The 22,536-nt window shown below is 41.2% G+C and overlaps 5 protein-coding genes and 1 pseudogene across 7 annotated transcripts in view; all 6 read left to right on the top strand.

Annotated features, from left to right (window-relative positions):
* LOC104808660 (mediator of RNA polymerase II transcription subunit 33A-like) overlaps positions 1 to 2,741 on the top strand; it is a 5,932-nt gene extending 3,191 nt beyond the window's left edge. For all 3 annotated transcript variants that reach the window (XM_010534395.1, XM_010534393.1, XM_010534396.1), the window contains exons 9-13: positions 1 to 72; positions 160 to 321; positions 392 to 1,046; positions 1,133 to 1,339; positions 1,429 to 2,741. In XM_010534395.1, the coding sequence (XP_010532697.1) occupies positions 1 to 72; positions 160 to 321; positions 392 to 1,046; positions 1,133 to 1,339; positions 1,429 to 2,621 (2,289 nt within the window). In that variant the 3' untranslated portion in view covers positions 2,622 to 2,741. The remainder of the gene's footprint in view (positions 73 to 159; positions 322 to 391; positions 1,047 to 1,132; positions 1,340 to 1,428) is intronic.
* Positions 2,742 to 3,479: 738 nt separating this feature from the next.
* Positions 3,480 to 5,185, top strand: LOC104809095 (sugar transport protein 8-like). The gene is made up of 3 exons (XM_019202042.1): positions 3,480 to 3,584; positions 3,664 to 3,983; positions 4,083 to 5,185. Exons 1-3 carry the CDS (start codon positions 3,482 to 3,484, stop codon positions 5,169 to 5,171), a joined length of 1,512 nt encoding a protein of 503 aa, XP_019057587.1. The 5' UTR covers positions 3,480 to 3,481; the 3' UTR covers positions 5,172 to 5,185.
* A 1,207-nt stretch (positions 5,186 to 6,392) lies between these two features.
* LOC104808659 (endo-1,3;1,4-beta-D-glucanase-like) lies at positions 6,393 to 10,970 on the top strand. Its single transcript, XM_010534392.1, has 5 exons — positions 6,393 to 6,629; positions 7,031 to 7,052; positions 7,752 to 7,878; positions 8,145 to 8,235; positions 8,399 to 10,970. The coding sequence occupies exons 1-5, from the start codon at positions 6,482 to 6,484 to the stop codon at positions 8,974 to 8,976; spliced, it is 966 nt and encodes a 321-aa protein (XP_010532694.1). The 5' UTR covers positions 6,393 to 6,481; the 3' UTR covers positions 8,977 to 10,970.
* On the top strand, positions 9,280 to 14,003 carry LOC104809094 (annotated as a pseudogene).
* A 971-nt stretch (positions 14,004 to 14,974) lies between these two features.
* On the top strand, positions 14,975 to 17,816 carry LOC104808658 (endo-1,3;1,4-beta-D-glucanase-like). Its single transcript, XM_010534391.2, has 7 exons — positions 14,975 to 15,223; positions 15,577 to 15,598; positions 16,348 to 16,477; positions 16,732 to 16,822; positions 16,957 to 17,046; positions 17,295 to 17,395; positions 17,533 to 17,816. The coding sequence occupies exons 1-7, from the start codon at positions 15,019 to 15,021 to the stop codon at positions 17,671 to 17,673; spliced, it is 780 nt and encodes a 259-aa protein (XP_010532693.1). The 5' UTR covers positions 14,975 to 15,018; the 3' UTR covers positions 17,674 to 17,816.
* A 2,393-nt stretch (positions 17,817 to 20,209) lies between these two features.
* LOC104808657 overlaps positions 20,210 to 22,536 on the top strand; it is a 2,870-nt gene continuing 543 nt past the window's right edge. Inside the window, exons 1-2 of the mRNA XM_010534390.1 lie at positions 20,210 to 20,559; positions 20,636 to 22,457. Of these exons, the coding sequence (XP_010532692.1) occupies positions 20,326 to 20,559; positions 20,636 to 22,457 (2,056 nt within the window). The 5' untranslated portion in view covers positions 20,210 to 20,325. The remainder of the gene's footprint in view (positions 20,560 to 20,635; positions 22,458 to 22,536) is intronic.

Genomic DNA, 22,536 nt, shown 5'->3' with positions numbered 1-22,536 from the left:
TCGGAAGATGAGAAGATATCTGCTGCAACCGTTCTTTGCGGGGCATCCCTTACTCGGGGTTGGAACGTACAGGTTGGCATCGGATCCGTTGAAGATTCAGTCAATTTTTTTGCAAGAACCAAAAAGTCTGTCCCTTGACATGTTTGACTTGATGTGCAGGAGCATACTGTCCAGTTCATTACAAGATTACTATCTCCACCAGTTCCAGCGGATTATTCTGGAACTGAGAGTCACTTGATTGGTTATGCCCCCATGCTAAATGTTCTTATTGTCGGGATTGGATCTGTCGACTGCATTCAGATATTCTCTTTACATGGAATGGTACGCGTTTTCTGCAATCCGAAGTCGAGTTTTCTTCAATATTTTCGATTCTTATGTTTTTGTTTTTAAGGTTCCACAACTCGCTTGCTCGATCATGCCGGTATGCGAAGAGTTTGGATCATACACGCCAAATGTGTCGTGGAAACTTCCTACGGGAGAAGACATTTCAGCCCATTGCGTTTTCTCGAATGCTTTCACTCTTCTGTTAAAGCTATGGAGATTCAACCATGCTCCTATCGAGCACGGTGTAGGAGACGTACCCACAGTCGGATCACAGCTAACTCCTGAGTACCTTCTCTTAGTCCGTAATTCCCATCTCGTGCCATCTGAAAACGTTCATAGAGATCGAAACAAGAAGAGACTTTCGGAAGTTTCCAAGTCATCGTCTTCTAAACCCGTTTTTGTTGACTCGTTCCCGAAGCTAAAAGTCTGGCATAGGCAACATCAGAGATGTATAGCTGCAACACTCTCTGGCCTCATCCATGGATCTTCTGTTCACCGGACAGTTGAATCACTTCTCAACATGATGTTCGGAAAGGTTTCTAATCGAGGTGGTCAGAATTTGAACTCGGGTACCAGTAGTTCCTCGGGAGCTGGAAGCGAAGACAGCTCTCTAAGACCGATGCTTCCTGCTTGGGACATTCTCGAAGCTGTTCCTTACGTTGTTGATGCTGCTTTGACGGCTTGCTCCCATGGAAGGCTCTCTCCTCGCGAGCTTGCTACAGGTTTGCGTAAATCTTGATTGGAAAGAGACTTTTCTACGATTTCGTTATCGTGTTCCAAACCTTAAAAACCGTTTTTGATGTTTTAGGTTTGAAAGATTTAGCGGATTTTCTGCCCGCGTCATTGGCGCCTATAGTAAGCTACTTCTCGGCCGAGGTGAGTAGAGGCGTATGGAAGCCGGTTTTCATGAACGGCATGGATTGGCCGAGTCCCGCTGCGAATCTATCCAATGTCGAGGAATATATGAAGAAGATTCTTGCAACAACAAGCGTCGACATCCCTAGCCTTGCTCCAGGTCTGCTTGCTTCAATTCTCGGTTTAAATGTATTTTATCTTGGTCTTCTTCTGAACTTTACGGTTCGATTCTTGCTCGTATTTCGGCAGGAGGGAGTTCTCCGGCTACGCTTCCTTTACCGTTAGCCGCCTTTGTAAGTCTAACCATAACTTACAAAATCGACAAAGCCTCGGAGAGGTTTCTGAATCTAGCCGGCCCGGCTCTCGAGTGTCTCGCTGCAGGTTGTCCATGGCCGTGCATGCCCATCGTCACTTCGTTATGGACGCAAAAGGCGAAACGGTGGTTCGACTTCCTCGTTTTCTCGGCATCTCGTACCGTCTTCCTTCACGACCGAGATGCTGTGGTTCAGCTCCTTCGGAACTGCTTCAGTGCCACCCTCGGTTTGAACGCTACACCCATTTCCAATGACGGCGGAGTTGGAGCTCTTCTTGGCCATGGCTTTGGCTCTCATTTCTACGGCGGGATCTCCCCCGTAGCACCTGGGATCCTCTACCTACGTATGCACCGTTCTCTGAGAGATACCGCCTTCGTTTCCGAGGAGATTTTCTCCCTTTTGGTTCATTCCATCACTGAAATCTCCCGGAATGGGCTCTCGAACGGGAAAAGATACAACCAGGCATCGCTTGCAAGAGCGATGGCTCGAGTAAAGCTCGCGGCTTCTCTCAGCGCTTCCTTGGTATGGCTAACCGGCGGATTAGGAGTGGTCCATCTACTCATCAAAGAGATCCTCCCGTCTTGGTTTCTGATCGTACACAGGCCGGACCACGAGCCAGTAGGAGGAGGACTGCCTTCTGGTCTAGTAGCGGAGCTACGAGGGCATGCACTCGCTCACTTCATAGTCCTTTGCGGATCATTGGCTTGGGGAGTGGATTCGGCCTCGTCCGCTTCGAGACGGAGGCCCAGGATACTCAGGAGCCACATGGCGTTCATAGCGAGTGCCATGGATGGGAAAGTAGCGGTAGGGTGCGAGAGCGAGACTTGGAGGACGTACGTATCGGGATTGGTGAGTTTGATGGTGAGATGTTTGCCCGAATGGGTGAAGGAGATGGAGGTGGAGGCGTTGAAGACTGTGAGCGAAGGTCTGCGTCAATGGCGGAAAGAGGAGCTTGCTTTTGAGTTGCTCGCCATGGGAGGGATCAGAGCTATGGCTCCTGCTTCTGATTTCGTCCTCCATCTCCGTTCCTTCCGACATCATCATCATCATCATCATCTCATGACCTTGTCCTTTTTTTGTGTTCTGTCAGAAATACAGAGAGTTGCAGAGTTTAGTTGCTTCGAGTGATTCTTTGTTTTTCTCTTTTTGGATGAATGTAACAGGGCATTGTATTTGTATAATGTATAGAGAGGATTTGAAAAAGTTTAAATATATATTGCGATCTTGAAAAAAAATATATTTTTTTTATTTCATATATCTGGGTTTACGTTCTTTTCCTTGTTGATGAAATTTATGCAGAATATTTCCTTTTATTTTTCTTTATCCAATAAAAAAATCAGAATTAATTATTATACAACCGCAAGTTTTTTTTTTGTTATTACCCTTTAACAGTCTTTTCATGGCAAATTTTAACAGTCTTTGTAATTGGAATCATGGCTACATCCAATTAACTAGCCTTTAAATATCAAATAAACAGATATTTAGTTAATGAAATTGTAAAGGTTTTATAACTCGCAATATTCATTCCTTTGTAAAATTAGTTACACTAAACTTTATGAACACAGCAGATTAATTACCTAGGATTTACAGTTTTAGAGGGAAAAGGAAAAAACAAATTTAGATTACATATAAAAAAAATTGAATTTGGATGTTTTTTTGGTAAATATAATTATAAAAAAATAATTGGGTGACGAAGATAATGTTGTAAATCTATTATCAAACTCTATCCATATCAGGTTTCTTAATCCTTGAGCAATTAGGAGTCCTAATCAAAATTAGTTTCCTAATTGTAATATCCTCCACGTACGTTTCCTTCCTTAAACCCTAAAATTCTAATCCTTGGTCAAATCAGGCAAAAGCCTCTTATAAATAAGACCACACACCCCTCGATCGAAACCGTCGAGAATCTCTTTCCTTCTTCTCAAACTCACATTCACTGTCTGCTCTGAGGATTTTCCAATTGTGTTCTGAGATTTTTCACGTCAAAGATGAGGACGGATCAGACATCGAAGAGTTCGATCTACGTCATCTTCTGCTGGTGCTTCGCCGCCTGCGGAGGCCTCATGTTCGGTTACGACATCGGCATCTCAGGTACTGGTTTCTTCAGTTATTGTACACTGCTTTTGTTTCTGTTTACTTTCCACGCAAGTAACCGAAACCCTAATCGCAGGAGGAGTGACGGCGATGAATGATTTCCTGGTAAAGTTCTTCCCGAGGGTGTACGAGAGGAAGATGCACGCGAAGGAGAACAACTACTGCAAATTCGACGACCAGTTGCTTCAGCTGTTCACTTCCTCTCTGTATCTTGCTGCGGTCGTTGCCAGCTTCGGAGCGTCCAAGTGTTGCTCCAAGTTCGGCCGGAGACTCACCATTCTCTTAGCTTCCATCTTCTTCCTCATCGGAGCCGCTCTCAGTGCCTCCGCTCAGTCCCTCTGGATACTCATCTTCGGACGTATCTTCCTCGGATTCGGCGTTGGATTCGGCAACGAGGTATCTAACCCTTGATTCCCTCCTTTTGAATATTCGATCGATGATCTTCTCGTGTATTTACTGATTCAGATTCTTGATTTTTATGCATATACGCGACAGTCGGTTCCGCTGTTCCTGTCGGAGGTTGCTCCTGTGAAGAGACGTGGATCGGTGAACATCATGTTTCAGCTCTTCATCACCATCGGCATCCTGATCGCCAATCTTGTAAACTACGGCACCTCGTTCCTTCACCCTCACGGATGGAGAGTCTCCCTCGGTGTGGCTGCTTTACCGGCGGTCCTTCTCTTCGTCGGATCGTTCGTAATCCCGGAGACACCAACGAGCCTCGTCCAACGCGGCCACGAGTCCAAGGGCCGTGAGGCTCTCAAGAAGATTAGGGGAGTGGAGGACGTGAACGAGGAGTTTGAGGAGATCAAAGAGGCATGCGAGAAGGCGGAGAGAGCGAAGGGATCGTTCTGGGAGATGGCGAAGAAGCGTTCGAACTGGCCTCCGCTAGTAATCGGAGTGATGCTTCAGGTCTTTCAGCAGTTCACTGGCATCAACTCCATCATGTTCTATGCTCCTGTCCTATTTCAGACAGTTGGAATGAAGAGCGGAGCTTCTCTCTACTCTTCTGTAATAACTGGCGCTTTCAATGTCCTCGCCACTCTCCTCGCTATCTTCGCCGTCGACAAGGCCGGCCGCCGGATGTTGCTCCTCGCCGCCTGCGTCATCATGTTCATCTCCCAGGTGATAATAGGGGGTCTGCTGCTGGGATACTTGAAGGAGGCGAACACGCTGACAGTGGGGATGGGGATAGTGGTGGTGGTGTTGGTGTGTATGTTCGTGATAGCGTTCGCATGGTCATGGGGCCCGATGGGATGGCTGATTCCGAGCGAGACCTTTCCGCTGGAGATGAGGACCGAAGGCTACGCATGCGCGGTCAGCACCAACATGATCTGCACCTTCATCATCGCTCAGGCTTTTCTCTCTATGCTCTGCCGCATGAGGGCTTTCATCTTCTTCTTCTTCGCCGCCTGGATCCTCCTCATGGCTCTCTTCGTCTTCTTCCTCTTGCCCGAGACCAAGAACGTCCCCATCGACGCCATGGTCGACCGTGTCTGGAAGCTTCATCCTGTCTGGAGCAAGTTCATGGGCGATCACGATGAAGCCGCCCGCAAGACGGCAGCTGCCGTCGAACTAGTCTGATCATCGACATCCTCTACGGCTTGCTCGAACTCGTAGTTAGTTTCATTCCAGAAGAAACCCTACTTCGTTTTTTTGTTAGGTTTTGATTTTTTTACGGTTTTGAGCATTTTTGGATATGTTTTTTTTTTAAGTTTTAGATTGGAATTAATTCTCACATATTAATTAATGGGTCTTTTCTCTTTACTCCCTTAATTTCTTGTGGAACCCGAGATCTTTTTTTCTCAAGAACGCGAAATCTTTGGTAACCGAGTTTTCTGAACCGAAACCCAGACTAATTCCGGGATCGGAAACCAGCCATGTGATTTGAATTATGCACTCCTGTTCCAGTTTAGGATTCAAACTCGGGACGGGACATACGCTTTGCGCTCCGTTCCACCAGTTAAACTGACCAGGTTAATTTTTCGTGGAATGCGAGATTTTTTTTTTTACGATTCACGAACGCGAAATCTTTTAAACATAATTTACAGAACTCGGACCAAAAGATTTGATGAAATATGTGTCCAAGGCTTAATTATGCTCAATCAAAAGAGCAAACCAATGTATTTCGTTCCACCAATCAAAATATCTACAGAGTTTGTATAGAATGATAGACCAAAGATTAAAGTTGACGTATGTATAAACTCTGTAGATATTTTGTACCGTATGTAAACCTAATCCTACATATGGCAATACTGCCAATACATATCCAATGTTCTAATATTTACACGAGAATATCGTAATACAATAATGGTAATGCTCAAACTTTTTTTACCGTTGAGTGGGCCGACGGTCCACGAATGAAGATTAATTTGAATGTATAAAATTTAAAAGTGTCGTTTATAATTGAATACTATTCAGGACATCTTCTGGTCCATAAAAAAAATAATGGTGTTGTTGATTTTCACCCATTCAAAATTCACTTAATAAAAAAGACTATATCTTACTAAAAAAAATCAATATTCTACTCTTCAAAGAAAAAAAAGAACACAAACTAATTTTATTTATATCCAAATGATCTGCAATATAATAACAATTTTTAAAAAAAAAATTGAAATTTGACTTGTTCATATTGACAAAAAATTAAAATTCTAAAGAGATCAAAATTCTAAACATGATTCTTTGAATTATATAAAAAAAATTGAGTTTGTGTTCATCACACGCAAACGTATATATACAAATATATATTTTGTGGCGTGTGTGTGTGAGAGAGAAATGTTTTCGAGAAGATTCTCAAAACCCATTGCTTATATAAATGGAGGAGGGAGAGCAAGACAAAAAGCATGAGTTGTTGAATTTGGTTCCTCTGTTCTGTTTCCTATAGCTGGTGAAAAATGTCGGGCCCTCAGTGCTGCGAAAACCCACCAACCCTGAATCCGAAATCCGGGTCGGGTCATGTCGAGAAGCTCGGTGGCCTCGATGCCTATATAGTTGGTTCGCCTGATTCATCCCGTGCGATTCTTCTCGTCTCTGATGTTTTTGGTAATTTTCCTGCATCTTCTTCAAATCGCTTCCTTCAATCCCGTTGTTTAGTTTTTCTATGTTCTTGCCCGGAAATTCCTTTGCCTTGTCATCTGATTTCTCGTGACTTGTTCGTCAATCAGTTACCAGTTGCTTAGGGTTTATCGAATTGGAGGTTTTGTTCGTCTTTCTCGTATAAAGTTGTGTTTTTTTTTTGTGAATCAATGGTGGAGAAATCGATTCGTGTTATTAGGTTAATCTTAATTCCTGAGGTTTTCTTTATGCTACATTGGATGATTATGTTCAGTAAGATGTGCTAGAATCTTCTCCGCCTCAGTTTCAATCTTCTGTTTCACATCATTCTCTCCATTGTGTTCATTTGTTGACCGTGTGGCTGTTTCTTTGAACTATTGCTTCCACAGGATATGAAGCTCCAAACTTGAGGTACTACGAGTCCTTATCCGCTTGATTCGGTCATTAGATTGTGTTTTGTCATCTTGTTTCTCATTAAAGTCAGAAACTTTTGCTTCGATTAACTCGAAAATGATGAATTTTGTCGGACTATATGGCTGCAGACATTGATTCTTGTCTCTTATGGGTTTGTAACATCAGTCAACTGCTGTATTCGTGCTCAATCATTTCTGAATATATCGTTATCTACATACAAATAAACATGAGTTTGATTGTAGACTCGTTGTGTCTAACTATGCTAGCTGCGGTTTTTATTGGCTATCTAATGGTACTGAAGTGAAGGTCAATGAACAAAAACCCTAAAAGCTAATCTGTGCCTTGTATCATGGTGTGTAGAAATATCTCGAGATTCCTCCTTAGGGTAATCTACAGAGGGAAACAGAATCTCAGATTCTTCTGTAAACTGTTTGCCAAATTTGATATTTTACTTCCGCCCATCCTGGTTTTAGTCTTTACAGGACATGATGAAACTCATAAATTATTTCTGTTGAATCGCTTCAAATAGTTGTAGAGTGAGTTTATTAAGCGACCCTTCATGCCTTTCGTCTCCTAAAAAACGTTGGGACTCCTAGATTCACTTGAAGCTTATCGTAGTTTCACTTTATTTGTGGTCAACTGACTGTATGGATTAACTTTCCTGGCAATTGATCCCGGTTTTCTTCTGCTCTCAAGGAAACTTGCGGATAAGGTTGCAGAATCTGGATTCTATGTGGCGGTTCCTGACTATTTCTATGGAGATCCTTGTGATAACAAAAATCAGGACCGGCCTCTCGCTGTCTGGATAAAAGACCATGGAGCAGTAAGCTACTTTTCCTTTCCCTAACCAGTGATTCTGTTTGCAGCTGTCTTCTAGCTTTCATTCTTAACAGTTACTGCAAGATGCATTGTCCGAGTGGATTATGTGAGGTTTTGGTGCTTTTTTATTGTAATGTGGATTTGTATTTCATCCAATGGAATGCATAAAAGGATCAAAATTTTGGTTATAAAAACCCGAACCCTCAAAAGCACGTGAAGACTCTTGCTAACGTTCGTTGTTTGACAAATTTAGTTAATTTGATCGTATAGGATAAGGGATTTGAGGACTCAAAGCCAGTAGTTAAAGCCTTGAAGAGCAAAGGCATAACTTCTATTGGAGCAGCAGGGATGTGTTGGGGCTGTGAGTTGGTTACTTGCTCTCATCTTGTCTCTTTTAAGGACATATCTCCCCAAACTATGGTTTCTGTAAAATTAATGTCCAAAAGGCAATTTTTATGAGCTGTTACCATTTGGAAATTTCTAATACATTGTTTTTGCTCTTTCCTCGCGGGTCTTAATTTCAGCAAAAGTCGTGGTGGAACTGGCTAAATCACTTCCAAACAAGATGTATCTGAAGCAAAGGCTAATAGACTTCAAGATGGATGCTACAAAGTCAATAGAAGACAATGTTGATGTCTTCAAGAAACTAGTTAATGATCTCTCAAATCTGAAAATAGAGGTCGCAAAAGAAGACCAAGTCCTGATTCTGTTGAATTCTCTGCCAGACCAATATGACCAGCTAAAGGATACTCTCAGGTACAACAGAAGAGAGACTATCACCTTGGATGAAATAACAAGTGTCGCATATTCCAAAGAGCTGGAACTTGCAGCAAAAGGGACGAGAGCTACTGCAGAAGGGCTTGTAGTTAGAGGAAGATCAGAAAAAAGGAACTCAACAGGGAATAAATCAAGGAAGAAATCAAGGTCCAAATCAAGGAGTAAGTCAGAAACAGAGTGTTGGTTTTGCGGGAAAGAAGGTCACTTCAAAAGAGATTGCAGATCGAGAAAGAAGCATTTCGAAGAACAGGCCAAAGAAATCGGCGAAGCAGCAGCAGTTACCCAGTCAATTCTAGAAACTGAGCATCTCAGATTTGGAACCTAAAGAGCAGTGGGTGTTGGACTCCGGATGCACATTTCACATGTCCCCAAGAGAAGAATGGTTTGAAAACCTAACACTTCAAGACTGTGGGAAGGTACTCATGGAAAACAATGTTTCATGCCAAATCAGAGGAACAGGAACTGTAAGGATTAGAACCCACAACAATACAGTGAAAGTTCTAAAGAATGTGAGATATACTCCTGAGCTAAAAAGGAATCTAATCTCATTAGGTTCGCTGGATCTTCAAGGACTGGCATACAAAGCACAAGGAGGTAAGCTGAAGTGATGAATAGCTCGCTAGTAATCATGGTTGGCATATTGGACAGAGGACTCTATATTCTAAAAGGAGAGACAGTTGTGGGAGCAGCCCACAGTGTTAGCACAAGCTCTGACGAGACAACTTTATGGCACAGGAGACTGGGACATATGAGTCCAAAAGGCATGGAACTCATAGTCAAGAAAGGTTACTTACAGAAGGCCAAGGTAGGAAAAATGGAATTCTGTGAAGCCTGTGTATTAGGTAAAACACACAGACTTAGTTTTGGAACAACAAATCATTCCACAAAAGGGCATACTAGAATATGTCCATTCGGATCTTTGGGGATCATCCACAGTGACTCCATCATTGTCAGGGTCACAATATTTCCTCTCGATTATTGATGACTACTCAAGAAAGGTTTGGGTCTACTTTCTGAGAAACAAGAATGAGGCATTTGCAAGTTTTTCAGATTGGAAGACACTGATAGAAAATTAGACAGGCAAGAGACTAAAGTGTTTGCGGACAGACAATGGACTAGAATTTTGCAACAACCACTTTAATGAATTCTGCCGAAACAACGGAATCGAGAGGCACAGAACTTGCGCCTATACCCCACAGCAAAATGGGATAGCTGAGCGCATGAACATGATAATAATGGACAAGGTGAGATGTTTTCTAAGTGAAACTGGCTTGGAAAAAAAGTTTTGGGCAGAAGCAACAGCCACAGCAGTTCATTTGATCAACAAATCTCCATCAAGTGCACTGGACTTCCAAGTTCCTGAACAGGTATGGTCTGAGAAAAGACCAAGTTATCATTATCTTAGGAGATTTGGGTGTGTTGTATTTGTTCATGTAAAACAGAACAAACTGCAACCAAGAGCAACTAAAGGCATATTCATCGGCTATCCTAGAGGCATAAAAGGATACAAGGTCTGGTTACTAGATGAGGGTAAATGCCACATAAGCAGAGATGTTATCTTCCGAGAAGACATGGTCTATAAGGACCTAAAGTTAGATGAAGAATACAGAATTACCAGACAGATAGAAGATAATGATCAAGTCCCTATCACCATACAAGTTTAGGCTGGATTCAGGAGAAGAAGCATTAAGGAATACACTTCAAGGTGGAGCTAGTGAAGAAAACGAAGTTAGAACCCAGGAACAGAGGGATCAACCTTCAGAAGACTCATCTGAAGATAGTGATCATGAAAATTCAGGGGCTGATGACTCACAAAACCTGGAGGGTTATCAACTAGCACGAGATAGAGAAAGAAGACAGATACAACCTCCAGTAAGGTACATAACTAACACTAACAGTAGTAATGTTGTGTCTTTTGCGTTGAATGTAGCTACAGGAATAGATTCTGAAGAACCAAGAAGCTATTCTGAAGCTCGAGAAAGCAAAGACTGGAAACTTTGGCAAGCAGCTATGCAGGAAGAAATGGACTCACTGCACAAGAATGAAACCTGGAAACTGGTATCTAAACCAAACAAACAGAGGGTGATAGGTTATAAGTGGGTCTACAAAAGGAATCAAGGTACTCCAGGAGTTGAGAAACCACGGTTCAAAGCTCGATCGGTTGCAAAAGGATATTCTCAACGAGAAGGAATTGATTACCAGGAGATTTTCTCCCCGGTAGTATTATAATATAAGAAATGTTATGTTTTTATTATTTTCAATATATCAAGTTTGTTTTTATACACGTTACAGATAAAAAAAATAAATTGTTTCATATAATTAATGATTATATTATATGCATACACATATTGAAGATATACATAGGTAGAGAAGGTGAGAGAGAGAGAGACGATCTGTAATTTAGATCGAACGGTTTAAAACTAATCACGAATTTTATTTTTGTTATTAGATCACGGAATTTAGATCGACCCAAAATCACGATCTTAATAATATCGCTTTCACATGTGATTCGGCTCGAAATTGGGAAACAATCTTTTCATGGCAAATTTAACAGTTTTTGTAATTGGAATCATGGTTACATCCAATTAATTAGCCTTTAAATATCAAATAAACAAATATTTAGTTAATGGAATTGTAAAGGTTTTATAATATTCATTCCTTTGTAAAATTTAGTTAACACTAAACTTCATGAACACAGTAGATTAATTACTTGAATTTACTGTCTAAGAGGGAAAAAAAAAGGGAAAAACGGCTTTAGATTTAAGAGAAACCGACATTAAAAAAATTGAATTTGAATTTTTATTTTTATTTGGTAAATATAGCTTGGCCAATAAACCAAAGTTAACTATAATTATAAAAAAAAAAATTGCGTGATGAAGATAGTGTTGTAAATCTGCTGGAACTCTATCCATATCAAGTTTCTTAATCCTTGAGCAATTAGCCATTAAATATGTAATTAATTTGTGATTTTGTATTTATCTTAATTTCCACTTGAGCTCAAATAAGCAAATATCTAGGTAATGAAATTCTAAAGGTTTTATATTATAACTCACAACATTCATTCCTTAATTGTTCTTGGAAGACATAGCATGTAAATCAAAGTTAACTATAATTATAAAAAAAATTGTGTGAGAAGATAATGTTGTAAAGCTACGATCGAACTCTAGCCATATCAGGTTTCTTAATCGTTGAGCAATTAGGAGTCTTAATCAAAATTAGTTTCCTAATTGTAATATCCTCCACGTACGTTTCCTTCCTTAAACCCTAAAATCCAAATCCTGGTCAAATCAGGCAAAAGCCTCTTATAAATAAGACCACACACCCCTCGATCGAAACCGTCGAGAATCTCTTTTCTTCTTCTCAAACTCACGTTCACTGTCTGCTCTGAGGATTTTCGAATTGTGTTCTGAGATTTTTCACGTCAAAGATGAGGACGGATCAGACATCGAAGAGTTCGATCTACGTCATCTTCTGCTGGTGCTTCGCCGCCTGCGGAGGCCTCATGTTCGGTTACGACATCGGCATCTCAGGTACTGGTTTCTTCAGTTATTGTACACTGCTTTTGTTTCTGTTTACTTTCCACGCAAGTAACCGAAACCCTAATCGCAGGAGGAGTGACGGCGATGAATGACTTCCTGGTAAAGTTCTTCCCGAGGGTGTACGAGAGGAAGATGCATGCGAAGGAGAACAACTACTGCAAATTCGACGACCAGTTGCTTCAGCTGTTCACTTCCTCTCTTTATCTTGCTGCGGTCGTTGCCAGCTTCGGAGCGTCCAAGTGTTGCTCCAAGTTCGGCCGGAGACTCACCATTCTCTTAGCTTCCATCTTCTTCCTCATCGGAGCCGCTCTCAGTGCCTCCGCTCAGTCCCTCTGGATGCTCATCTTCGGCCGTATCTTCCTCGGATTTGGCGTCGGATTCGGCAACGAGGTCTAACCCTTGATTCCCTCCTTTTGAATCTTCGATCGATGATCTTTTTGTGTATTCACTGATTCAGATTCTTGATCTTTTATGTATATGCGACAGTCGGTTCCGCTGTTCCTGTCGGAGGTTGCTCCTGTGAAGAGACGTGGATCGGTGAACATCATGTTTCAGCTCTTCATCACCATCGGCATCCTGATCGCCAATCTTGTAAACTACGGCACCTCGTTCCTTCACCCTCACGGATGGAGAGTCTCCCTCGGTGTGGCTGCTTTACCGGCGGTCCTTCTCTTCGTCGGATCGTTCGTAATCCCGGAGACACCAACGAGCCTCGTCCAACGAGGCCACGAGTCCAAGGGCCGTGAGGCTCTCAAGAAGATTAGGGGAGTGGAGGAAGTGAACGAGGAGTTTGAGGAGATCAAAGAGGCATGCGAGAAGGCGGAGAGAGCGAAGGGATCGTTCTGGGAGATGGCGAAGAAGCGTTCGAACTGGCCTCCGCTAGTAATCGGAGTGATGCTTCAGGTGTTTCAGCAGTTTACAGGGATCAACTCCATCATGTTCTACGTACGCTCCTGTCCTATTTCAGACAGTCGGCATGAAGAGCGGAGCTTCTCTCTATTCTTCTGTAATAACCGGCGCTTTCAACGTCCTCGCCACTCTCCTCGCTATCTTCGCCGTCGACAAGGCCGGCCGCCGGTTCTTGCTCCTCGCCGCCTGCGTCATCATGTTCATCTCGCAGGTAAATATTTGTTCAGATACCTAATTTACATGTAAAGATCTGTATTTTTCCACGATTCTGGCCGCATCACACGTAAAGATCCATACTTTTTCACGATTCAGTGGACATAACACGTAAAGATCCATGCTTTTTCAAGATCCCAATCGCATCACGTAAAGGTGGAGACTTTATATATTGATCGTTCTATTGAACAACTGGGCATGCAGGTGACAATAGGGGGCCTGCTGCTGGGATACTTGAAGGAGGCGAACACGCTGACAGTGGGGATGGGGATAGTGGTGGTGGTGTTGGTGTGTATGTTCGTGATAGCGTTCGCATGGTCGTGGGGCCCGATGGGATGGCTGATTCCGAGCGAGACCTTTCCGCTGGAGATGAGGACCGAAGGCTACGCATGCGCGGTCAGCACCAACATGATCTGCACCTTCATCATCGCTCAGGCTTTTCTCTCTATGCTCTGCCGCATGAGGGCTTTCATCTTCTTCTTCTTCGCCGCCTGGATCCTCCTCATGGCTCTCTTCGTCTTCTTCCTCTTGCCCGAGACCAAGAACGTCCCCATCGACGCCATGGTCGACCGTGTCTGGAAGCTTCATCCTGTCTGGGCCAAGTTCATGGACGATGACGATGAAACCGCCCGCAAGAACGCAGCCGCCGTCGAACTAGTCTGATCATCGACATCTTTTATGTCTTGCTCGAACTCGTATTTAGTAATTAGTTTCATTCCAGAAGAAACCCTACTTCGTTTTTTTTTGTTCGGTTTTTATTTTAAGGTTTTGAGTCTTTTGGATATTATCTTTTTAAAAGTTTTGGATTAGAATTAATTAGTAAAATATTAATTAATTAGGGTTTTTTTCCTGTGTAATAGAATGCGAGATCTTTCAATTTAAAGGAAAACCTAACTTAGAAAATTCGGACCAAAATATTTGATTAAATAAGGATCCAAGACTTAAAACTCATTCAAAGAGCAAACAAACTAAAGAATTTTGTTCAACCAACCTGTTTATCCATAACTACGAATATATATATATATATATATATCTACGTGTGTGTATCTATGCCTTCATATACAGTTCCTTGAATTGTGACGTAGAGACGTTAACATGCGCGCACATGCATGCATATACGTGTTTTATACATATAAATACTTTTACAATAAATGCTCAATCTTGTTTGGTTGATTCATTCATATATATAACAGTATTTGATAAGCTTCTGTATGAGTCTTGAAAAATAATTCTCTCTATTTCCAATATCTGACTTTGACCAATTCACATTCGGTGCCAACCAATAATACATATATTATAATATTTTAAACTTCACAAAGTAATAAAAATGGAAAACGTGTTCCCTATAAATACAACTAAATAAACAGAAAATAGGATTAGGCACGGAAGCAGGAAAAGATAATTAAAAACAAAATCTGAAAATAATAATTATCTTTTTTTTTTCACAAATATCCACAATATCCTTTAGGACTTATCAATTATGAATTTTTTTTAAGAGTTTTGGATATTTATAGTATAAAATGAGTAAATCTTAATTTTTTTTAAAAGACTTTTTTTTTCTATTTTTATTTAACTTCTATCCTAAATCCCTAATCATACACCAATGGAAATGACAAAAACGTAGCTTTCATATTTAAGAAGGCTCCTTAATCATCGAAAACCAAAAAAAAAAAAAAAAAAAAAAGCTGAGAAGAACACACAAAAAAATGAGACAGTTTTTGAGTTTGGTGCTCCTCTGTTTTGTTTTATGTCCCCGGAGGACAATTTCGAACCCTCAATGCCTGGAGAACCCGCCGAATCTGGATCCGAATTCCGGGTCGGGTCACGTGACCAAGATTGGTGGTCTGAAAGCTTATGTCTCCGGTTCTTCCCATTCTAAGCGCGGCATCATCCTCGTTTCTGATGTTTATGGTAACCTCATTCTCCGTCTTCTTCATATTCGTCGTTTTAACCCTCTGATTCCTTATGATTTGTTCGTCAATCCATCGTCAGAATCGTGGGTTATTACCAGATTCCGGTCTTTGTTTGGATTTTTGCATAAAGTTTCCATTTTTTTCCTTTTCGTGGATGTAAAGTCAAAACCTTTTACTCAAAAGGTGGATTCTTGAGTTTCGTTTTAAGCAATTTAATAAGGAAGATTCACGGTTCTATCCAGATGGGTTTGACGTTTGAGGCTTGGATCCATTTCTTGATGATTTGCCTGTTTCTTTGAACTGTTTCATTACTCTTCCCTAAATTTTACTTTCTCCAAATTTGTTCTACAGGATATGAAGCTCCAAACCTCAGGTACTGCAACTTCTTCTGTAAGAAAATTAAGAATTCGAAATCCGAAACACATACCCGTTAGGATCGATTATAAACATCGGTTGGAATCACGTCGTTCTTCGGTTGTCTTCCGTCGGTGGTCAGGAATCCGACTACGAGAGAGCGAAAACTCAATACCATGACCCAAGTGCTCTACCGCGGAATATCGGTGTCTTAATCGTGTTTTTCCTGATCTGTCTTTTCATACACATGCCTTGGGTTATTATAGACTTAGAGAGTCATTGATTCTGCTTTCATGATTATACCGGGTGTTCATAAACCTTCATCTTCCCTCATTGATTCTGCTTTGTTTGGGATGATATTTTGCACATTATTACGCATTAAAGTTGGAAACTTTTCATTTGGGTTAGTTGGAAATGGATCACATTTGTTCTGTTCTATCAGAGATCCCGTCTCGGTTTAATCTGGTTACCGATCGGTTTAGTAGTTCATATTCAATTTCAGCTTATTGGACAGTGTGCTTGGTTCATCACGATTTCTGGTTAGCATATCAGTTTTAAGATTAGTTGCTTTTTGAATCCAAATTCCTCGTGTTCATTTGGTTTATGCATAAAAGCTCTGTTTCCCATTCTGAATGAATATCAGAAATTGTCCCAAATTTATGTTCCAAACAAGAAATCTTGACTCTTAACTAATAATGGAATGTAGAATGCAGAGATTTGATTTTCACGGCTATTTGTTGATGATGGTTTTCTTCTACTGTTCGAAAGGAAAATCGCCGACAAGGTTGCTGCTGCTGGATTCTACGCGGTGGTTCCTGACTACTTCTTCGGAGATCCGTACAAGATCGAGTACAAGGAAAAACGTCCTGTTCCTGTCTGGATCAAAGACCATCCACCAGTCTGTCCCTCTTCCTTGCGAAACTTTTTCACAATCCAAATGTTTCTGTTCAGAGTTTTCTTCTTTGATCTCAACGTTTACTGCAAGATTCGACACAGTGTCCAAATCTATATCTGTTTACCTTTCTTCACCTATTACTTCAGATTCTGTAGCTTGATCTTTCTAAGATTAGTTGGGTTTTCAGTTCTGTTTTGTCTTATTGTTCGGTTGTTTGATGAATCTTTTCTGAATTTAGATCGTTTTTTATGTTACAGGCAAAGGGGTTTAACGACTCAAAGCCAGTAATCGAAGCCTTGAAGAGAAAAGGCATTACCACAATTGGAGCAACAGGGATATGTTGGGGCGGTGAGTCAGTTGCCTCGCCCGTTTTCTCCCCTTTCTCGGATATATTTCCTGAGCCATTTATAAGCGTCGAAACAGTGGAGCTACCAAGTATTCGAAAAGTGCCTAACACGGTTTTCCCCCCTGGTTTATCGCAGCGAAAGTTGTGGTGGAACTGGCAAAAACCGATCTTATTCAAGCGGCAGTGTTTTTCCATCCTTCTTACGTCACGGTTGATGATATCAAGGGTAAGAGCTTTCGATGATTGGATTATATCTAAATCCTTATAACCATCATGATCGACAGTTCGACACATAAACCCAGTATTAGAGATATATATAGGTGAGTAACTTAGTCTCATGATAGGATTAGTCTTCCTTCTAGTTTGATTCAATCTCTTCATCGAATGAAAACGTTAAGGGATTATTCCACAATATTTGTCACCCGGGAAATGCTAATCTTTTACAATCGGGTTTGTTTCCGATTCTCGGGGCAGAGGTGAAGGCTCCACTGGCCATATTCGGAGCTGAGTTCGACGGCGGCTCTCCGCCCGCCCTCCTGAAGCAATTCGAACAAATTCTTGCAGCCAAGTCCGATGTGGGTTTGCTCTTCTTGATCTGGTTCTTGATTCCGAGTGAAAAAAGATGATTCTTTTCAGGGCATCTCCGCAAATTTGCTCTGTGAATGAATCATCGCCCCATTACCCGGAAATCTAAGCGTTAAGAACGGTGCAGGTGAAGAGCTGCGTGAAGATATTCCCGAACGTGAAGCACGGATGGACCGTAAGGTACAACGTGACGGATCCGGTAGCGGTGAAAGCGGCGGAAGAAGCTCACAACGATATGCTGCAATGGTTTGCCACCCTGCTCCAATGAGAAATGGCTCCAAACCATAATATACAAAATCAACTGTCATTTACCATATTATGAATAAATATGAATGATTTTTCTGAATATATGAGACTTTTTTTTGTAATACTTTCTGATGATTATATGTTCAAAATCTGCATTTTTCGATTGTTCTTACTAGGGGTGGCCAATTCGGGTTTCGGTTCGGGTTCGGTTCGGTTATATTCGGGTTCGGTTATTTCGGTTATAGAAAAACTATAACCATTCGGTTTTTATATAAATTCTGGTTCGGTTCGGTTCGGTTATTTTTCGGTTCGGGTTCGGTTCGGTTTTGGTAAAAAGTTCAATTTTCCAAAAAAATTGTCGGTTATTCTCTCGGTTTTTTCGGTTATTTTTTATTCGGTTCGGTTATTTCGGTTATAGAAAAACTATAACCATTCGGTTTTTATATAAATTCTGGTTCGGTTCGGTTCGGTTATTTTTCGGTTCGGGTTCGGTTCGGTTTTGGTAAAAAGTTCAATTTTCCAAAGAAATTGTCGGTTATTCTCTCGGTTTTTTCGGTTATTTTTTATTCGGTTCTGTTCGGTTTCGGTTTCGGTTTTTCGGGTTTAAGAAAATCATAACCGTTCGGTTTTGATGTCGGATTCGGTTCGGGTACGGTTATGTCTTATTCGGTTCGGTTCGGTTCGGTTATTCGGTTAATAACCGAAATGGCCACCCCTAGTTCTTACCATCTGCATCCCCAGAAAGGGTGTTAAACGAGCAGGAGTCCAAATTTTTTTGGGTCTATAAAATCAAATCTGAAACCCGATCTTATAGGACTCGAGTCCAGGTTCGGCCCCGTCCGACCCGTTTAATACCCTTATTTATATATTAAAATATTTGTCACATTTATTTTATTTTTTAAATTAAATCGAGCTTTTGTTTGGCCCGAAACACTATTTAAATCCAACCTAAAAGTTCAATTTTTTTCGGATCGACAAATTCAAGCCTGAAATCCGATATTTTTTAGTATTCTCGAACAAGGCTTGGAGCTTCGGACTTAAATTAACACCCTTGTATGCAAAGGTGGTCAAGTTATAGCAAAACTAATAAATGTCATGTAGATATTGTGACGGTCCAAAAATTCTAAATGCGACGAGGATAGGGTCGAGAAAATAAGTTATATGCAACCAAAGTTATAAATGTTACCCAAGTTTGGTGGTATATTGGTAAAATAAAATGTAAAGTATATTTTTATTTCGAGTTCAAATTCAAATATGGAGAGAGATATTCACCCAGATATTTTGGTTGATACAGTTGGACGTCATGGGTTCAACCCTCCAGAACATGAATGAATTTCTCTCTGAGTATGTCAGTTTCGACCGGTTTACCTGTTCCACATGATTTTGACGGCTATTACATAGGATCTGTCTCTGCACCCGAAAAGTCGTGGTGGTTACTCCGTTAAAAAAAAAAAGAAGACGTCAATCCTCCTATTATAAAAAAAAAAAAAGAAGTTATAAATGTCACATATCAAACACTTTCTTGATATTTCTCGAAACAGTCTCAGCCAAAACCGGTGGCGAGTTGGGTTAGCGTTACAGCGAGCACAAATTTAAATATTTGGACGTACTTGATTTAAAATATTTTATAAACAAAATATAAAAATACTAAAAAAGATTTGGTATAGTATAAAACGAAACAGCAGATATATACAGGTGAGCACGAAATCAAACTCATTCAAAGACGTTTTCTCCTTCTAAGTATATGTGTGTGTATATATATATATCGCAGAAATGAATTAAAAGGTTATTTAAGTACAGTACTTGCTGTTTATTTTTATTTAATCGTACGATTATAATCCATAGAAAATGCGACGTTTCCTTCGAGTTGCAATCAACGTGCGTAACAAATGCTTCCAAGGGATCCTTTTATATTTATTAAAAAATAATCTGTTATTATCATTAATACCAATTATCATTTCCTTTATCTAATGATAGTTTCAAGAATTTGTAATCATCCATTCGTTTTATGTTTTAGTGACTCCAAACAATTAATTAATTCCGTACGTGAACCATATCTGGTTATAAATACTTTCTTGGGGTATTGATTTCTACAAAATTGATTAATGCATCTTAAACCTGCTACAAACAGATTAATTCACTCTAATTATTAAATATTCATCATTAGATTTGCTAAGCCTTCCACGATATCTGGACTTTCTCTTCTTCTTGTTTCCTTTGGAGAAAATAATAATAATAATAATCACAAGATGTTTGGAATTTTCCACCGATATCATGATAGAATGATTAGCTTACGAAACCTACAAATAATTCAATAATTCTACACACATATATGATCCGATTAATTAAGGTTGTCTCAAAGTCAATGGCTCAAAGACGTGCATGGTGAATCTCCCATTTGCATGAGGGAATATTTTTTAAATATTTTATTTACATAAAATTAAACAACCAAAGCTCATTCACGACGTTATATATATATTTCGGTGAATTCCAAAACTCGGTCCAAAAATATAAATTTGTTAAGTCATGTTAATTTCAAAAGACAAGCGTTTTCGTACATAATCGATCATATAAAAAAGAGACAACAACAAAGATCAAGAATCTGGTTTTTGGTTTCGGTCCAAAAAAAAAAAAAAAAAAAACAAAGCATTTGGTTTCTGGTTTTTGCACCGAAATGGATCATGGCGGGAATTCGTCACCAGACGAAGATCGAAGCATTCATGATTCAGAGATCACCGAGATGAGATTGGACGTGGGAGAGATAGGTTCCTCCGGGAAAATTTTCCGACCAGAACCTGTCGGAGCTCAGAGCCCGGAACCTGTGGGACCTCCTACTTCTGCAGCGGCTGTTCCTGCGCCGGAGAAGAAACTTACCCTCTTCGCTTTACGACTTGCGGTTCTCGAAAAGGTTCGAAATTCAGAATCTTTTCCGTTCGATCTTCAACGTTTTTCATGATATCTGATTCTTGTTTTCGATCGGACAGTTCGCTACCCGTCTCGGATCTCTGGGTTTTGTCTGGGCAACTGTCGTTCTTCTCGGCGGATTCGCCATAAGTTTAGACACGACAGATTTCTGGATCGTCAGCGTGATTCTGGTGATCGAAGGGGCTCGGATCTTCAGCCGAAGCCATGAGCTCGAGTTCCAGCATCAGTCTACGTACACCATAACCGGAATCAACAGCTTCCGTTCTCTGATATCCAGTTCCAGGTTTCTTGTCAAACAAGTAATCGATTTTTTCCACCGGAATCTCAACATAGGGAGAGATCGAACCGAGGGAATGTCTCAAGAAACAGCCCGAGGACAGATGAGTTCTGCAATGCTGACACATACAAGAACATGGAAGAGTTCAGATGTTCCGATATTACCATACCCGGGCTGGATCTTTGTCCCGAAGAACGTCAGCAAAGTCTTCTACTTCCTTCAGCTTCTGTCTGCTTCAACCTGTGTCATTCTCTCGTTGATGAAGCTTATCAAGAGGAACTATGGGGCCAACGGTCCGGAAAAGACGAATCTTTACTCTGCACTCACCATATTTTACGCTCTGGCATTTGCAGAAGCATCGCTCTTCCTCGTCGAGAAAGCTTACTGGGAATGGAAGGTAAGCGTCTCGAAGATTCTGGAGAATGTGAACGAAGAATGCGGGCTCGAGAAATTCGGAACGATGGCGATAAGGAGATTCTTCTACGATGCCTATTCAAGGTGTATCAATGGCAGCATTTTTGACGGGTTGAAAATGGATATGGTGTCTTTCGCTATGGAGCTCTTGGAATCGAATTCTCCGGATGAACAGCTGATCGGAGCCGAGATCCTCTGCAGGTTCTCCAAGAACGAGGATTACGCATCCGATACGTTGCAGAAGATCGGGATGAACTCGGAGACGATAGAGAGGTTATTAGAGATCTTGAACTGGAAAAACCCGCAACAGGAAGATATCAGGCTGTTGGCTGCAGAGATTCTGTCAAGATTGGCGAGCAAGAAGAAGAATTGCTTGAGAGTTGCGGGAATTCCAGGTGCGATCGAATCGATATCTTCTCTTCTCGAAAGTACGAGAATCTTGAGCGAAACCATGGATGAGATCGGAGAAAGGAAGATCAATCACGGCGAGAGAAGCTACGATTCATGGATGTTCAGCAATATTGGACTGCTTATACTGAAAAGGCTAGCTCGGGACCACGACAACTGCGGAAAGATTGGCAAGACGAGAGGGCTGATTTCGAAGATCATCGATTTCACTCACGCCGAAAAACGGGTTTTAGAGAATCCGAATCCCGCGGAATCTCGAATCTTGGCAGTGGAACGGTCCCTGAAGCTAATAAAGAAGCTCGTGAGCTCGACAGGGACGACTGGTAAGAGCTTGAGGAGAGATATCTCGAGTGTCGTCTTCACTGTCTGCAACATTCGGGAGATACTCCGACATGGAGAGAGACATTCCGATCTGCAGAAACTCGGGACGGAAATCTTGACGTTCCTTTCGTTGGACGAAGGTGCAACCGAGAGAATTGGTGGAACTGGCGGAATTCTGAAAGAGCTTGTATGCATTTTCCTGAAAGATGACATTGCCGAGAATCGAAGAGATATCAGAGTTTCTACAGGCGACGCCATAGCCATGCTCGCTCAAGGAAGCCGAAACAACTGCCACCAGATTCTGAAGCTAAACGTTATCCCGGGTCTCGTCCGAGCGTTGGATAAGCCGAGGGTTCGGTCCAGTGCAGCGAGAATCTTGCGGAATCTCTGCGCATATACAGCTCCCGAGTTCCATGAACAGCTCCAGGAGGTTAAATCTGCCGGCGTATGGGTAAGTTTTCGTGCCCGAAATCCGGAAACTCATTTCGAAAAAACGCACCAGGAACGATTTTCTATATTCTCGGAATCTTTCTTTTTTGC

The sequence above is a fragment of the Tarenaya hassleriana genome, unplaced genomic scaffold (genome assembly GCF_000463585.1).
Source record: "Tarenaya hassleriana unplaced genomic scaffold, ASM46358v1 Cleome15, whole genome shotgun sequence".
Lineage (NCBI taxonomy): Eukaryota > Viridiplantae > Streptophyta > Magnoliopsida > Brassicales > Cleomaceae > Tarenaya > Tarenaya hassleriana.
This window is presented reverse-complemented; position numbering and strand designations above follow the sequence as displayed.

Excerpts from the sequence above, each read along its gene's own strand:
- LOC104809095 (XM_019202042.1), top strand. The coding sequence starts at position 3,482 with ATGAGGACGGATCAGACATCGAAGAGTTCGATCTACGTCATCTTCTGC. Across the intron at positions 3,585-3,663 it reads TTACGACATCGGCATCTCAG|GAGGAGTGACGGCGATGAAT; the intron begins GTACTGGTTTCT and ends CCCTAATCGCAG. Across the intron at positions 3,984-4,082 it reads GCGTTGGATTCGGCAACGAG|TCGGTTCCGCTGTTCCTGTC; the intron begins GTATCTAACCCT and ends TATACGCGACAG.
- LOC104808659 (XM_010534392.1), top strand. The coding sequence starts at position 6,482 with ATGTCGGGCCCTCAGTGCTGCGAAAACCCACCAACCCTGAATCCGAAA. Across the intron at positions 7,053-7,751 it reads TATGAAGCTCCAAACTTGAG|GAAACTTGCGGATAAGGTTG; the intron begins GTACTACGAGTC and ends TCTGCTCTCAAG. Across the intron at positions 8,236-8,398 it reads AGCAGGGATGTGTTGGGGCT|CAAAAGTCGTGGTGGAACTG; the intron begins GTGAGTTGGTTA and ends TCTTAATTTCAG.
- LOC104808658 (XM_010534391.2), top strand. The coding sequence starts at position 15,019 with ATGAGACAGTTTTTGAGTTTGGTGCTCCTCTGTTTTGTTTTATGTCCC. Across the intron at positions 16,823-16,956 it reads AACAGGGATATGTTGGGGCG|CGAAAGTTGTGGTGGAACTG; the intron begins GTGAGTCAGTTG and ends GGTTTATCGCAG. Across the intron at positions 17,396-17,532 it reads TTCTTGCAGCCAAGTCCGAT|GTGAAGAGCTGCGTGAAGAT; the intron begins GTGGGTTTGCTC and ends AGAACGGTGCAG.